This window comes from Musca autumnalis, unplaced genomic scaffold, assembly GCF_047663935.1.
Source record: "Musca autumnalis isolate F117 unplaced genomic scaffold, ASM4766393v1 scaffold_4, whole genome shotgun sequence".
Lineage (NCBI taxonomy): Eukaryota > Metazoa > Arthropoda > Insecta > Diptera > Muscidae > Musca > Musca autumnalis.
Window position 1 is genome coordinate 233,009,783 of NW_027411977.1, and position 14,813 is coordinate 233,024,595.

The 14,813-nt window shown below is 40.3% G+C and overlaps 1 protein-coding gene across 1 annotated transcript; it reads left to right on the plus strand.

The window, feature by feature from the left end:
• Nucleotides 1-2,858: 2,858 nt before the first annotated feature.
• Nucleotides 2,859-8,152, plus strand: LOC141403500 (uncharacterized). Its single transcript, XM_073986010.1, has one exon. It carries the CDS (start codon nt 2,941-2,943, stop codon nt 7,999-8,001), a length of 5,061 nt encoding a protein of 1,686 aa, XP_073842111.1. The 5' UTR covers nt 2,859-2,940; the 3' UTR covers nt 8,002-8,152.
• The last annotated feature ends 6,661 nt before the right edge of the window (nt 8,153-14,813 follow it).

Genomic DNA, 14,813 nt, shown 5'->3' on the forward strand with positions numbered 1-14,813 from the left:
ATTTTCTGAGGTGTGAGTTTCGGAAGATTCATCTCCTGAATTAGCTGTTGTTTCAGAAGTTGTAACTTCATCCGTTGAATCTGAATACTGATTTTCTGATGAGGAAGTTTGTGAAGATTCTTGTCCTGGATTTGGCGTTGTTTTAAAAATTGTAACTTCAGCCGTTGAATCTGAATTCTGATTGTCTGATAAAGAAGTTTGTGAAGATTCTTGTCATGGATTAGGAGTTGTTTCGGCAATTGTAACTTCATCCGTTGAATCTGAATTCTGATTGTCTGATAAAGAAGTTTGTGATGATTCTTGTCCTGGATTTGGCGTTGTTTTAGAAATTGTAACTTCAGCCGTTGAATGTGAATTCTGATTGTCTGATAAAGAAGTTTGTGAAGATTCTTGTCCTGGATTAGCTGTTGTTTCGGCATTTGTACTTCATCCGTAGAATCTGAATTATGATTTTCTGAAGTGGTCGTTTCTGAAGATCCTTGTCCAGGATTAGCTGTTGTTGTTTCGGCAATTGTAACTTCATCCGTTGAATCTGAATTCTGATTGTCTGATAAAGAAGTTTGTGATGATTCTTGTCCTGGATTTGGCGTTGTTTTAGAAATTGTAACTTTAGCCGTTGAATCTGAATTCTGATTGTCTGATAAAGAAGTTTGTGAAGATTCTTGTCATGGATTAGGAGTTGTTTCGGCAATTGTAACTTCATCCGTTGAATCTGAATTCTGATTGTCTGATAAGGAAGTTTGTGAATCACAATTGTGATTTTCTGAGGGCGGAGATTTCGATGATTCTTGTCCTGGATTCTGATTTTCTGAAGAGGGAGTTTGTGATGATTATTGTCCTGGATGAACTGTTGTTTTAGAATTTGTCACATCATCCGTTGTGCCTGAATTGTGATTTTCTGAAGAGGAAGTTTGTGAAGATTCTTTGCCTGGATAAGCTGTTGTTTCGGCATTTGAAACTTCATCCGTTGAATCTGAGTTGTAATTTTTTTAAGAGGGAGATGTTGAAGATTAATGACCAGGCTTAAGAGTTGTTTCGGAATGTGTGACAGGATCCGTTGAGTCTGAATTCTGATTTTCTGAGGTGTTAGGCGATTCTGTAGTTTTTCTCAACCCCTCTGTAATGCTTAGTGTTACCACCGAAGAGTCATTTTCACAGTTACCTATTACCTTTTCTTTATTCCAACAGGTATCCCTAGGACAGGCCAAGGTAATGGGTATTCCCTTGAAGCATTGTATAAAATGTCGACAATTATTTGGATCAGGATGAAAAGAAATTTCATCTCCACAAAAACGAGGTGGTGCGGTTGATGTCTCCGGTTCAAGGGTAGTCGTTATTTTTACTCTACTGGTAGTGGTGGTTTCGGGTTCTGGTTCTAAAGTTGTGGTAGTTGTCTCCGGTTTATCGGTGGTGTGGTTTGTAGTTTCATGTATTTCGGTGGTTGTTGTCTGCCCTGAAGTTTCTTCTATGGTTGTGGTTGTTGTCTTCGGTTTATCGGTGGTTCGATCTGTAGATCCGCGAACTTCCGTGGTTGCTGTTTGCTCTGAAGTTTCTTCTATGCTTATGGTTGTTGTCTCCGGTTTATCTGTGGTTGAATTGGTAGTTTCGCCTATTTTGCTGCTTGTTGTCCGCTCTGATGTTTCTTCTATGTTTGTGGTACTTGTCTCCGATTTATGTGTGTTTGGATTTCTAGTTTCGCGTATTTCGGTGGTTGTTGTCCGCTCTAAAGATTCAGTGGTTGTGGTTTCAGCTGTTATACTTGTCCCTCTAGATGTCTCTGTGGTTGCTGTTGTTGAGACTTCAGGCATCTCACGTTGTGGTATCTTCCTTCGGTGGTTGTTGTCCGCTCTGATGTTTCTTCTATGTTTGTGGTTGTTGTCTCCGGTTTATCTATGATTGGATTGGTAGTTTCGATTATTTTGGTGGTTGTGTCCGCTCTGAAGTGTCAGTGGTTGTGTTTTCAGCTGTTTCACTAGAGCTGTTTCACTAGATTTCTAGTTTCGCGTAATTCGGTGGTTGTTGTCCGCTCTGAAGTTTCAGTGGTTGTGGTTTCAGCTGTTATACTTGTCCCTCTAGATGTCTCTGAGGTTGCTGTTGTTGAGACTTCAGGCATCTCACGTTGTGGTATCTTCCTTCGGTGGTTGTTGTCCGCACTGATGTTTCTTCTATGTTTGTGGTTGTTGTCTCCGGTTTATCTATGATTGGATTGGTAGTTTCGATTATTTTGGTGGTTGTGTCCGCTCTGAAGTGTCAGTGGTTGTGTTTTCATCTGTTTCACTTGCTCCTCTAGATGTCTCTGTGGTTGCTGTTATTTTTTCTTCAGGCATATCACTTGTTGTGGTTTCCTCCTTCAGCTTGGTGGTGGTTGTGATTTCGGTAGTTATTCTTATTGCTTCGGGAATTTTAGTGGTACTTGGTTCCGTATTCCAAGTTGTAGCAGTGGTCCTATCTGGTTTCTCCAGACATTCTAATTTCCTACATTTACCCCTTGAGCTGTTCCAAACATCGTGTTCGGGACAAGAAAACCTGGCATTATTTGGGTCTCATTTTTTCTTTCCAGTTCACCATTGATGCATTCAAAATTATATTGACAATCATTTGACAGAATTTATTATTTGAGAAACTCTGAAAAGCCATATGAAGGGCCAATGGAATGTAACCAAAAAATGCATTCGCAACTAGGTTCATGTAAATTTAAATTGATTAATTTTATCAGCAGCACTTTTATCAAATAATGAAAGAGAAGAAGAAGACGCGATTTAATGCAAATATTTAATGTTCAGTTTTAATGAATTGATAAGATCTGCGCTAAAGAAATTGCACAGCTAATAAATACCACCCGCTTGAAGGTTGATGAAATTATTTATATAAAATTTATCTTCGAAGACAGATTGATACGTTAAAGAAGTTCGTGATAACAACAGCAACAAAAGTTTTAGCATGAAGTCTTTTATATCCTTGGCATTGGCCTTTGGGATCTTCCTTCAGTTACGGGTTGTAAGGGGAAGAACACAAAAATTCTCTGTATATCGTACTGTTGACAGTTCAGTGTGTTTAAATGGTGAAATGTATCATCCGGATCCAAGTGATTGCCGTTATTTTTTACAATGTAGTAATGGTGTGGCCTATAGGCAACCATGTGCACCGGGAACCTATTGGAGTCAAAGGCTGTTGACTTGTATTCGTACATCGGATCATTGTGATGATCAATTGGGTGGTTCAACGACCACGACTACGACTTCTCCGACGACAAGTTCTACTACCACGTCCTCAACGACTACGGCAAGTTCTCCGGCGACAAGTTCTACTACCATATCCTCAACGACTACGGCAAGTTCTCCGGCGACAAGTTCTACTACCATATCCTCAACCACTATAGGAAGTACTCAGGTGACAAGTTCTACTACCATATCTTCAACGACTAAGGCAAGTACTCCGGCGACAAGTTCTACTACCACGTCCTCAACGACTACGGCAAGTTCTCCGGCGACAAGTTCTAATAACATATCCTCAACGACTATAGGAAGTCCTCCGCCTACAAGTTCTACTGCCATATCTTCAACGACTAAGGCAAGTACTCCGGCGACAAGTTCTACTACCATATCCTCAACGACTATAGGAAGTTCTTTGGCGACAAGTTCTACTACAGTATCCTCAAGTACGGGTACAACCAGCAACAGCTCTACAACATTACCCACCTCTACCGCCACTACTCCAGCGGCCAATATCTGCACGGGCAATGATCAAATATATCATCCCGACCTTGAAGATTGTCGTTACTTTATACAGTGCAGCAATGGAGTACCCATTAGGCAACCTTGTGCTCCCGGTACCTATTGGAATCAAGCGGATTTAACTTGTATTCGTTCGTCGGAACATTGTGGGAATTTGGGCACAACTACTACACCTAAGACAACCTCTACCACATTAACACCAACTACACCGCAGACCAGCAGCACTTCAACTCCAACAACAACAACAACCTTAAACTGTAACACACCTTCCAGTACAACTTCAACTTCTGTTCCAACTACCACCACAACGAAAACTCCCGAAGTGACAACTACTCCTGATACTACAACAGAAAATCCTTTAACCACAACAACTTCCCCTTCTGGTCAACTTTGTGATGATTGTCAGGACCTTCTAGCGGATCCATATGATTGTCAAAATTACTTTGAATGCATCGCTGGTGAACTGGAAAGACAAAAATGTCCTCAGGATTTATATTTCGATGTAAAACTGCAGGCTTGCCTTTTGGGTAAGGAGGAAAATTGTGAAAATGTTGGCAATGCCACCGCTACACCATTGCCAACAACCACAAAGCCAACAACAACAATTCCACCTGGTTTTTGTCCAAGCAATGAATTATCATATCATCCGGATCCGGAAAATTGCCAGAATTATATACAGTGTCTAAATGGTGTGGCCAGCATAAAACATTGCCATCAATTTACCTATTGGGAGCCTACTTTGGGCGCCTGTGTTGTGGGCAAATGTGAAAATGTTTCGTCAACTAGTCCAAGTGAACCCGATCCAAATCCAATGGGAGGCATATGTACGAATGGCCAAATGTATTATTCCGATCCATACTATTGTCATAATTATATAAAATGTCATGATGGAGTTCCGGTTCTGGAAACCTGTGGCAACTTATATTGGTCTCAGGAGAGTTTGCAATGCATTAAGACTTCGCAACATTGTAAGACTAATGGTTGTGATGGCAACGATAATTTCCATGGAGATTCGAATAATGTCAGCAATTTTTGGCAATGTTGGCATGGGCAACGCCATGGGCTCTCTTGTCCCCAGCACTTTGTTTGGAACAGCTCAAGTGGTAAATGTAGGAAATTAGAATGTGTGGAGGAACCAGATACCACCACAACCACAACTTGGAATACGGAAGTTAGTACTACCAAAATTCCCGAAGCAACAACAACTACCGAGATTACAACCACTAGCAAGGTGAAAGAGGAAACAACAACAAGTGAGATGCCTGAAGTCACAACAACAGCAACCACAGAGACATCTAGGGGAACAAGTGAAACAGCTGAAACCACAACCACTGAAACTTCAGAGTGGACAACAACCACCGAAATAAGCGAAACTACCAATCCAACCACAAATAAACCAGAGACAACAACCACCGAAATACATGAAACTACAATTCCCACCACCGAAAAACCGGAAACAACAACCATAGAAGAAACTTCAGAGCAGACAACAACCACCGAAATACATGAAACTACAAACCCCACTACCGATAAACCAGAGACAACAACCACAAACATAAAACCAGAACCCGAAACCACTACCACCACTAGCAGTAGTGTAATAGTAACGACTACTCCTCAACCGGAGCCAACAACCGCACCACCTAGTTTTTGTGGAGATGAAATTTCGTTTCATCCTGATCCAAATAATTGTCGACATTTTATACAATGCTTCAAGGGAATACCAATTACCTTGACCTGTCCTCCGGATACCTATTGGAATAAGGAAGAGGCTAAGTGTGTAATAGGTAACTGTGAAGATAACTTTTCGGTGGTAACATTAAGGACTACGGAGGGGCTGAGAGAAACTACAGAATCGCCTAATACCGAGACTTCCAGTACTACGGAAAACCCCACAACCTCCTCGCAAAATTCGAATTCAGCTTTTACGGATGTTACAACAAATAATCCAAAATGGGAATCTTCAGTCGCTACCTCCTCAGTAAATTCAAATTCACATGCGGAAGAAGTAACAACTAATTCGCAAACTGATACATCAGAGAATCCAGGACAGGAAGCTTTACAAACTACCAACTCAGATTCAACAGATGCACGAACAGATTACGAAACAACATCGAATCCAGGGCATGAATCTTCCCACTCAACCACCTCAGAAAATCTGAACTCGCATACTACAGATGTAGCTACAAATTCGGAAACTGCTCCAACCCATACAAATTCAGATTCAACGGATGAAGTTACAAATTCCGTAACAACGGCTTATCTGGGACAAGAATCTTCACAAACTCCCTCCTCAGAGAATCAGAATCCAGATTCAACGGATGAGGATAGAAATTCCGTAACAACTCCTAATCCAGGACAAGAACCTTCACAAACGTCCTTATCAGACAATCAGAATTCAGATTCTACGGATGAAGTTACAATTGCCGAAACAACTCCTAATCCAGGACAAGAATCTTCACAAACTCCCTCCTTAGAAAATCAGAATTCATATTCAACGAATGAAGTTACAATTTCTGAAACAACACCTAATCCAGGACAAGAATCTTCGCAAACTCCCTCTTCAGAAAATCACAATTCAGATTCAACGGATGATGTGACAAATTCCGAAACTTCAACTAATCCAGGACAGGAATCTTCCGAAACTCCCACCTCAGAAAATCAGAATTCCAATTCAACGGATGAAGTTACAAATGCCGAAACAACTGCTAATCCAGGACAAGAAACATCCCAAACTTCTTTATCAGACAATCAGAATTCAGATTCTACGGATGAAGTTACAAATGCCGAAACAACAGCTAATCCAGGACAAGAATCTTCACAAGCTTCCTCATCAGAAAATCAGTATTCAGATTCAACGGATGAAGTTACAAATTCTGAAACAACAGCTAATTCAGTAGATGAATCTTCCGAAACCCACACCTCAGAAAATCTGACTTCAGATACTACGGATGAAGTTACTAATGCCGAAACAACAGCTAATCTAGGACAAGAATCTGCAGAAACGACCACTTCAGAGAATCAGAAAACAGACGAAGTATCAAATTCAGCAACCACTCCCTCCTCAGAAAATCAGAATTCAGATCCAACGAATGAAGTTACATATTCGGAAACAACAGCTTATCCAGGACAAGAATCTTCACAAACTCCCTCCGCAGAAAATCAGAATTCAGATTCAACGGATGAAATTATAAATTCCGAAACAACCCCTAATCCAGGACAAGAATCTTCGCAAACTCTATCCTCAGAAAATCAGAATTCAGATTCAACGGATGAAGTTACAAATGCCGAAACAACAGCTTATCCAGGACAAGAATCTTCACAAAGTCCCTCAGCAGAAAATCTGACTTCAGATACTACGGATGAAGTTAAAAATGCCGAAACAACAGCTAATCCAGGACAAGAATCTTCACAAACTCCGGAAACAACAGCTAATCCAGGGCAAGAATCTTCAGAAACTCCGTCCTCAGAAAATCAGAACACAAATTCGACGGATGAAATATCAAATTCCGAAACCACATCTCATCTCGGGCTTGTGACAGCAACAAACACTACCTCCTCAGATGTAGCGACTAAATACGAAGTTGTTACAACACATAACCCAGAACACGAACCTTTGAACTCATCCGAAACAACTATCCTCAAAAATTCAACAGAAGCTACAACAGATTTCCAAACTTTTAGCAATACAGGATCAACAACACTGGACCCAAAACGTGAATCTTCAAATTCCTCGGAAGCCATTGCGGACACTTCACACGAAAATTATTCAGAAACTACAACCCCAAGCAAATATTCCGATTTTATTACAAACTCAACGGACGAAGGAACCACCAATAATTCAGAAGAAATTAATAATGGATATACCGAACGAGAAGATTTCGGAAACTCAGAAACCTCTAATAATCCTTCTATGGAAATACATGAAGAATCACCTTTTACCACTCCTCCGGCTAGGCGTATTGGCCGATTATTACTCAAATCAAGAAAAGATAATGCAAAGGTATTATCAATTGCGGCAGATGTGACGATAAATCCTACAGTAAATGGTGGTCAGAATTCTATGCTTTCTTCGCGAGATACGATATGTACGAATGCCACCACCACATTTCTAGCTGATCCAGAGAATTGTAGAAATTTCCTAAAATGTATTAATAGAGATAGTCTACCTATTGTCTTGACCTGTCCAGCCAACACCTATTGGAATAAGGACGTTAATGCTTGTGTGATGGGTGAATGTGAACCGACAAATGGTTCAAACAAGTAATGGCTATCGGTAGCGTGTGAACTGTATTATATCAATACGTAACAACGGTCAAGAGTTTTTATTATGCCAAGGTCGTTTATTACAACATAATTGGAAGAAAAACATATGATTTTAGTCGAAAATTCAAATAAATAAATTCTTTAAATTCAAATCACTTCTGATATTTCACTGAGTTTAAAGAGGTCTTCAGAATAGCTGACAATACCTTATTTGGAAAGAATTTAAGAGCCCAAGCGACCTAGATTTTTTAATGAATTTTAGAAGGCCTCTAGGATCAACAACGATTTTGTACAAATTTTGAGGAGGCCTCTATGACCAACAGGGATTTTTAAAAAAATTTCGGAGGCATCGAGGAGCAACGTGGATTTTTTAAAGAAGACCAACGTAAGGGGTATCAGAAAAGGGGGATTTTTTAAGAATTTTAGGAGGCCTCTAGGACCTAAGTGGATTTTTTACGAAAATTAGGAGGCCTCTAGGACCAACAGGAATTTTTTACAGAATTTTAGGAGGCCTCTATGACCAACAGGGATTATTTAAAGAATTTTAGGAGGCCTCTAGGATCTACGTGGCGTTTGTAAAGAAATTTAGGAGGCCTCTAGAACCAACGTGGATTTCTTAAAGAATTTTTTAGAGGTATCTAGAAACAACGTCGATTTTTAAAGAATTGTAGGAGGCCTCTAGGACCAACGTGGATTTTTAAAATAATTTTAGGAGGTCTATAATACCAAAGTGGATTTTGTACAGATTTTTAGGAGGCCTCTCTCGACCACCGTGGATTTTTCAAAACAGATTTAGGAGGCCTCTAGGACCAACGTGGATTTTTAAAGAATTTTAGGAGGCCTCTAGGACCAACGTGGATTTTTACAGAATTTTAGGAGGCCTTTAGGTCCAACAGGGATTTTGTACAGAATTTTAGGAAGCTTCTACGACCAAGAAGTATTATTTAAAGAATTTTTGGAGGCCTCTAGGACCAATTTGGATTTTTTAAAGAAATTTTTGGATTATTCTGGTATCAACGTGGTTTTTAACGAATTATAGGAGGCCTCCAGGACCATAGTGGATTCTCAAAAAAAGGAGGCCTCTAGGAGCAACGTGGATTTTTAAAAGAATTTTAGGAGGACTCTACGACCAACAGGGATTTTTTACAGAATTTTAGGAGGCCTCCAGACCAACATGGATTTTTAAAGAATTTTAGGAAGCCTCTAGGACCAACGTGGATTTTTAACAGAATTTTAGGAAGCCTCTAGGACCAACGTGGATTTTTAGCAGAATTTTAAGACGCCCTTAGGACCCATCTGGATTTATTAGAGAATTTTAGGAGGCCTCTAGGGTCAACGTGGATTTTTAAAAGAATTTTAGGGGGTCTCTATGACCAACGTGGATTTTGTACAGAATTTTAGGACGCATCTGTGATCAACAAGGATTTTTAAAGAATTTTTTGGAGGACTCTAGGACCAACGTGAATTTTTTACAGAAATTTAGGAGGCCTCTAGGACCAACGAGAATTTTAGGAGTCCTCATTAACTCGGATTTTTTAAAGAATTTTAGGAGGTCTCTATGACCAACAGGAATTATTTAAAGAATTTTAGGAGACCTGTAGGACCATCGGGGATTTTTTAAAAATTTTAGGAGGCCACTAGGACCAACGTAGATTTTTTAAAGAATTTTTTAGAGGTCTCTAGGACCAATGTGGATCTTTCAAATTTTAGGAGGCCTCTACGACCAACGTGGATTTTTTAAAGAATTGAGGGCTCCAGGACCATCGTGGATTTTTTAAAAAAAATTGAAGGCCTCTACGACCAACGTGGATTTTGTACAGAATTTTAGGAGGCCTCAAGGACAACAGGGATTGGTTTACAGAATTTTAGTAGGCCTCTAGGACCAACAGGGACTTTTTACAGAATTTTAGGAGGCCTCCATTTTTTAAGAATTTTAGAATAAGTGGATTTTTTAGAGAATTTTAGTATATATTTGAGATCCATAAGGATTTTCAAAAATTTAAGAAGGCCTCTAGGAGCAAAAGGATTTTTTTTTTTAAAATTTTAGGAAGCCACTAGGACCAATGAGGTTTTTTTTTAAAGAATTTTAGTAGGCGTCTAGGACCAACGTGGATTTATTAAAGAATTTTAGAAGGCTTCTAGGACTAATGTGGATATTAAAAAAAAAGAGGTTTCTGACACTGATGTGGCTATTTTAAAAAATTTTAGGAATCCTCTCGGATCAAAGTTCATTTTATTAAGATTTTAGGAGGATTCTAGGATCAAAGTGTATGTATTTAGAGACCAGCGTGGAGAAAGGGTGCTTCTATAGTTCCTTTCTGCAAGAAAGGCTGCTTCTATAGTTCCTTTCTGCAAGAAAGGCTGCTTCTATAGTTCCTTTATGCAAGAAAGGGTGCTTCTATAGTTCCTTTCTGCAAGAAAGGCTGCTTCTATAGTTCCTTTCTGCAAGAAAGGGTGCTTCTATAGTTCCTTTCTGCAAGAAAGGGTGCTTCTATAGTTCCTTTCTGCAAGAAAGGGTGCTTCTATAGTTCCTTTCTGCAAGAAAGGGTGCTTCTATAGTTCCTTTCTGCAAGAAAGGGTGCTTCTATAGTTCCTTTCTGCAAGAAAGGGTGCTTCTATAGTTCCTTTCTGCAAGAAAGGGTGCTTCTATAGTTCCTTTCTGCAAGAAAGGGTGCTTCTATAGTTCCTTTCTGCAAGAAAGGGTGCTTCTATAGTTCCTTTCTGCAAGAAAGGGTGCTTCTATAGTTCCTTTCTGCAAGAAAGGGTGCTTCTATAGTTCCTTTCTGCAAGAAAGGGTGCTTCTATAGTTCCTTTCTGCAAGAAAGGGTGCTTCTATAGTTCCTTTCTGCAAGAAAGGGTGCTTCTATAGTTCCTTTCTGCAAGAAAGGGTGCTTCTATAGTTCCTTTCTGCAAGAAAGGGTGCTTCTATAGTTCCTTTCTGCAAGAAAGGGTGCTTCTATAGTTCCTTTCTGCAAGAAAGGGTGCTTCTATAGTTCCTTTCTGCAAGAAAGGGTGCTTCTATAGTTCCTTTCTGCAAGAAAGGGTGCTTCTATAGTTCCTTTCTGCAAGAAAGGCTGCTTCTATAGTTCCTTTCTGCAAGAAAGGGTGCTTCTATAGTTCCTTTCTGCAAGAAAGGCTGCTTCTATAGTTCCTTTCTGCAAGAAAGGGTGCTTCTATAGTTCCTTTCTGCAAGAAAGGGTGCTTCTATAGTTCCTTTCTGCAAGAAAGGGTGCTTCTATAGTTCCTTTCTGCAAGAAAGGGTGCTTCTATAGTTCCTTTCTGCAAGAAAGGCTGCTTCTATAGTTCCTTTCTGCAAGAAAGGCTGCTTCTATAGTTCCTTTCTGCAAGAAAGGGTGCTTCTATAGTTCCTTTCTGCAAGAAAGGGTGCTTCTATAGTTCCTTTCTGCAAGAAAGGCTGCTTCTATAGTTCCTTTCTGCAAGAAAGGGTGCTTCTATAGTTCCTTTCTGCAAGAAAGGCTGCTTCTATAGTTCCTTTATGCAAGAAAGGGTGCTTTTATAGTTCCTTTCTGCAAGAAAGGCTGCTTCTATAGTTCCTTTCTTGAAGAAAGGCTGCTTCTATAGTTCCTTTCTGCAAGAAAGGGTGCTTCTATAGTTCCTTTCTGCAAGAAAGGGTGCTTCTATAGTTCCTTTCTGCAAGAAAGGGTGCTTCTATAGTTCCTTTCTGCAAGAAAGGGTGCTTCTATAGTTCCTTTCTGCAAGAAAGGCTGCTTCTATAGTTCCTTTCTGCAAGAAAGGCTGCTTCTATAGTTCCTTTCTGCAAGAAAGCGTGCTTCTATAGTTCCTTTCTGCAAGAAAGGGTGCTTCTATAGTTCCTTTCTGCAAGAAAGGGTGCTTCTATAGTTCCTTTCTGCAAGAAAGGGTGCTTCTATAGTTCCTTTCTGCAAGAAAGGGTGCTTCTATAGTTCCTTTCTGCAAGAAAGGGTGCTTCTATAGTTCCTTTCTGCAAGAAAGGCTGCTTCTATAGTTCCTTTCTGCAAGAAAGGCTGCTTCTATAGTTCCTTTCTGCAAGAAAGGGTGCTTCTATAGTTCCTTTCTGCAAGAAAGGCTGCTTCTATAGTTCCTTTCTGCAAGAAAGGCTGCTTCTATAGTTCCTTTCTGCAAGAAAGGCTGCTTCTATAGTTCCTTTCTGCAAGAAAGGGTGCTTCTATAGTTCCTTTCTGCAAGAAAGGCTGCTTCTATAGTTCCTTTCTGCAAGAAAGGGTGCTTCTATAGTTCCTTTCTGCAAGAAAGGCTGCTTCTATAGTTCCTTTCTGCAAGAAAGGGTGCTTCTATAGTTCCTTTCTGCAAGAAAGGCTGCTTCTATAGTTCCTTTCTGCAAGAAAGGGTGCTTCTATAGTTCCTTTCTGCAAGAAAGGCTGCTTCTATAGTTCCTTTCTGCAAGAAAGGGTGCTTCTATAGTTCCTTTCTGCAAGAAAGGCTGCTTCTATAGTTCCTTTCTGCAAGAAAGGGTGCTTCTATAGTTCCTTTCTGCAAGAAAGGCTGCTTCTATAGTTCCTTTCTGCAAGAAAGGGTGCTTCTATAGTTCCTTTCTGCAAGAAAGGCTGCTTCTATAGTTCCTTTCTGCAAAAAAGGGTGCTTCTATAGTTCCTTTCTGCAAGAAAGGCTGCTTCTATAGTTCCTTTCTGCAAGAAAGGGTGCTTCTATAGTTCCTTTCTGCAAGAAAGGCTGCTTCTATAGTTCCTTTCTGCAAGAAAGGGTGCTTCTATAGTTCCTTTCTGCAAGAAAGGCTGCTTCTATAGTTCCTTTCTGCAAGAAAGGGTGCTTCTATAGTTCCTTTCTGCAAGAAAGGGTGCTTCTATAGTTCCTTTCTGCAAGAAAGGGTGCTTCTATAGTTCCTTTCTGCAAGAAAGGGTGCTTCTATAGTTCCTTTCTGCAAGAAAGGGTGCTTCTATAGTTCCTTTCTGCAAGAAAGGCTGCTTCTATAGTTCCTTTCTGCAAGAAAGGGTGCTTCTATAGTTCCTTTCTGCAAGAAAGGCTGCTTCTATAGTTCCTTTCTGCAAGAAAGGGTGCTTCTATAGTTCCTTTCTGCAAGAAAGGCTGCTTCTATAGTTCCTTTCTGCAAGAAAGGGTGCTTCTATAGTTCCTTTCTGCAAGAAAGGGTGCTTCTATAGTTCCTTTCTGCAAGAAAGGGTGCTTCTATAGTTCCTTTCTGCAAGAAAGGGTGCTTCTATAGTTCCTTTCTGCAAGAAAGAGTGCTTCTATAGTTCCTTTCTGCAAGAAAGGCTGCTTCTATAGTTCCTTTCTGCAAGAAAGGCTGCTTCTATAGTTCCTTTCTGCAAGAAAGGCTGCTTCTATAGTTCCTTTCTGCAAGAAAGGGTGCTTCTATAGTTCCTTTCTGCAAGAAAGGGTGCTTCTATAGTTCCTTTCTGCAAGAAAGGGTGCTTCTATAGTTCCTTTCTGCAAGAAAGGGTGCTTCTATAGTTCCTTTCTGCAAGAAAGGGTGCTTCTATAGTTCCTTTCTGCAAGAAAGGCTGCTTCTATAGTTCCTTTCTGCAAGAAAGGCTGCTTCTATAGTTCCTTTCTGCAAGAAAGGCTGCTTCTATAGTTCCTTTCTGCAAGAAAGGGTGCTTCTATAGTTCCTTTCTGCAAGAAAGGCTGCTTCTATAGTTCCTTTCTGCAAGAAAGGCTGCTTCTATAGTTCCTTTCTGCAAGAAAGGGTGCTTCTATAGTTCCTTTCTGCAAGAAAGGGTGCTTCTATAGTTCCTTTCTGCAAGAAAGGGTGCTTCTATAGTTCCTTTCTGCAAGAAAGGCTGCTTCTATAGTTCCTTTCTGCAAGAAAGGCTGCTTCTATAGTTCCTTTCTGCAAGAAAGGGTGCTTCTATAGTTCCTTTCTGCAAGAAAGGGTGCTTCTATAGTTCCTTTCTGCAAGAAAGGGTGCTTCTATAGTTCCTTTCTGCAAGAAATGGTGCTTCTATAGTTCCTTTCTGCAAGAAATGGTGCTTCTATAGTTCCTTTCTGCAAGAAAGGCTGCTTCTATAGTTCCTTTCTGCAAGAAAGGCTGCTTCTATAGTTCCTTTCTGCAAGAAAGGCTGCTTCTATAGTTCCTTTCTGCAAGAAAGGCTGCTTCTATAGTTCCTTTCTGCAAGAAAGGCTGCTTCTATAGTTCCTTTCTGCAAGAAAGGCTGCTTCTATAGTTCCTTTCTGCAAGAAAGGCTGCTTCTATAGTTCCTTTCTGCAAGAAAGGCTGCTTCTATAGTTCCTTTCTGCAAGAAAGGGTGCTTCTATAGTTCCTTTCTGCAAGAAAAGGCTGCTTCTATAGTTCCTTTCTGCAAGAAAGGCTGCTTCTATAGTTCCTTTCTGCAAGAAAGGGTGCTTCTATAGTTCCTTTCTGCAAGAAAAGGGTGCTTCTATAGTTCCTTTCTGCAAGAAAGGGTGCTTCTATAGTTCCTTTCTGCAAGAAAGGGTGCTTCTATAGTTCCTTTCTGCAAGAAAGGGTGCTTCTATAGTTCCTTTCTGCAAGAAAGGGTGCTTCTATAGTTCCTTTCTGCAAGAAAGGGTGCTTCTATAGTTCCTTTCTGCAAGAAAGGGTGCTTCTATAGTTCCTTTCTGCAAGAAAGGCTGCTTCTATAGTTTCTTTCTGCAAGAAAGGCTGCTTCTATAGTTCCTTTCTGCAAGAAAGGCTGCTTCTATAGTTCCTTTCTGCAAGAAAGGCTGCTTCTATAGTTCCTTTCTGCAAGAAAGGCTGCTTCTATAGTTCCTTTCTGCAAGAAAGGCTGCTTCTATAGTTCCTTTCTGCAAGAAAGGGCGCTTCTATAGTTCCTTTCTGCAAGAAAAGGCTGCTTCTATAGTTCC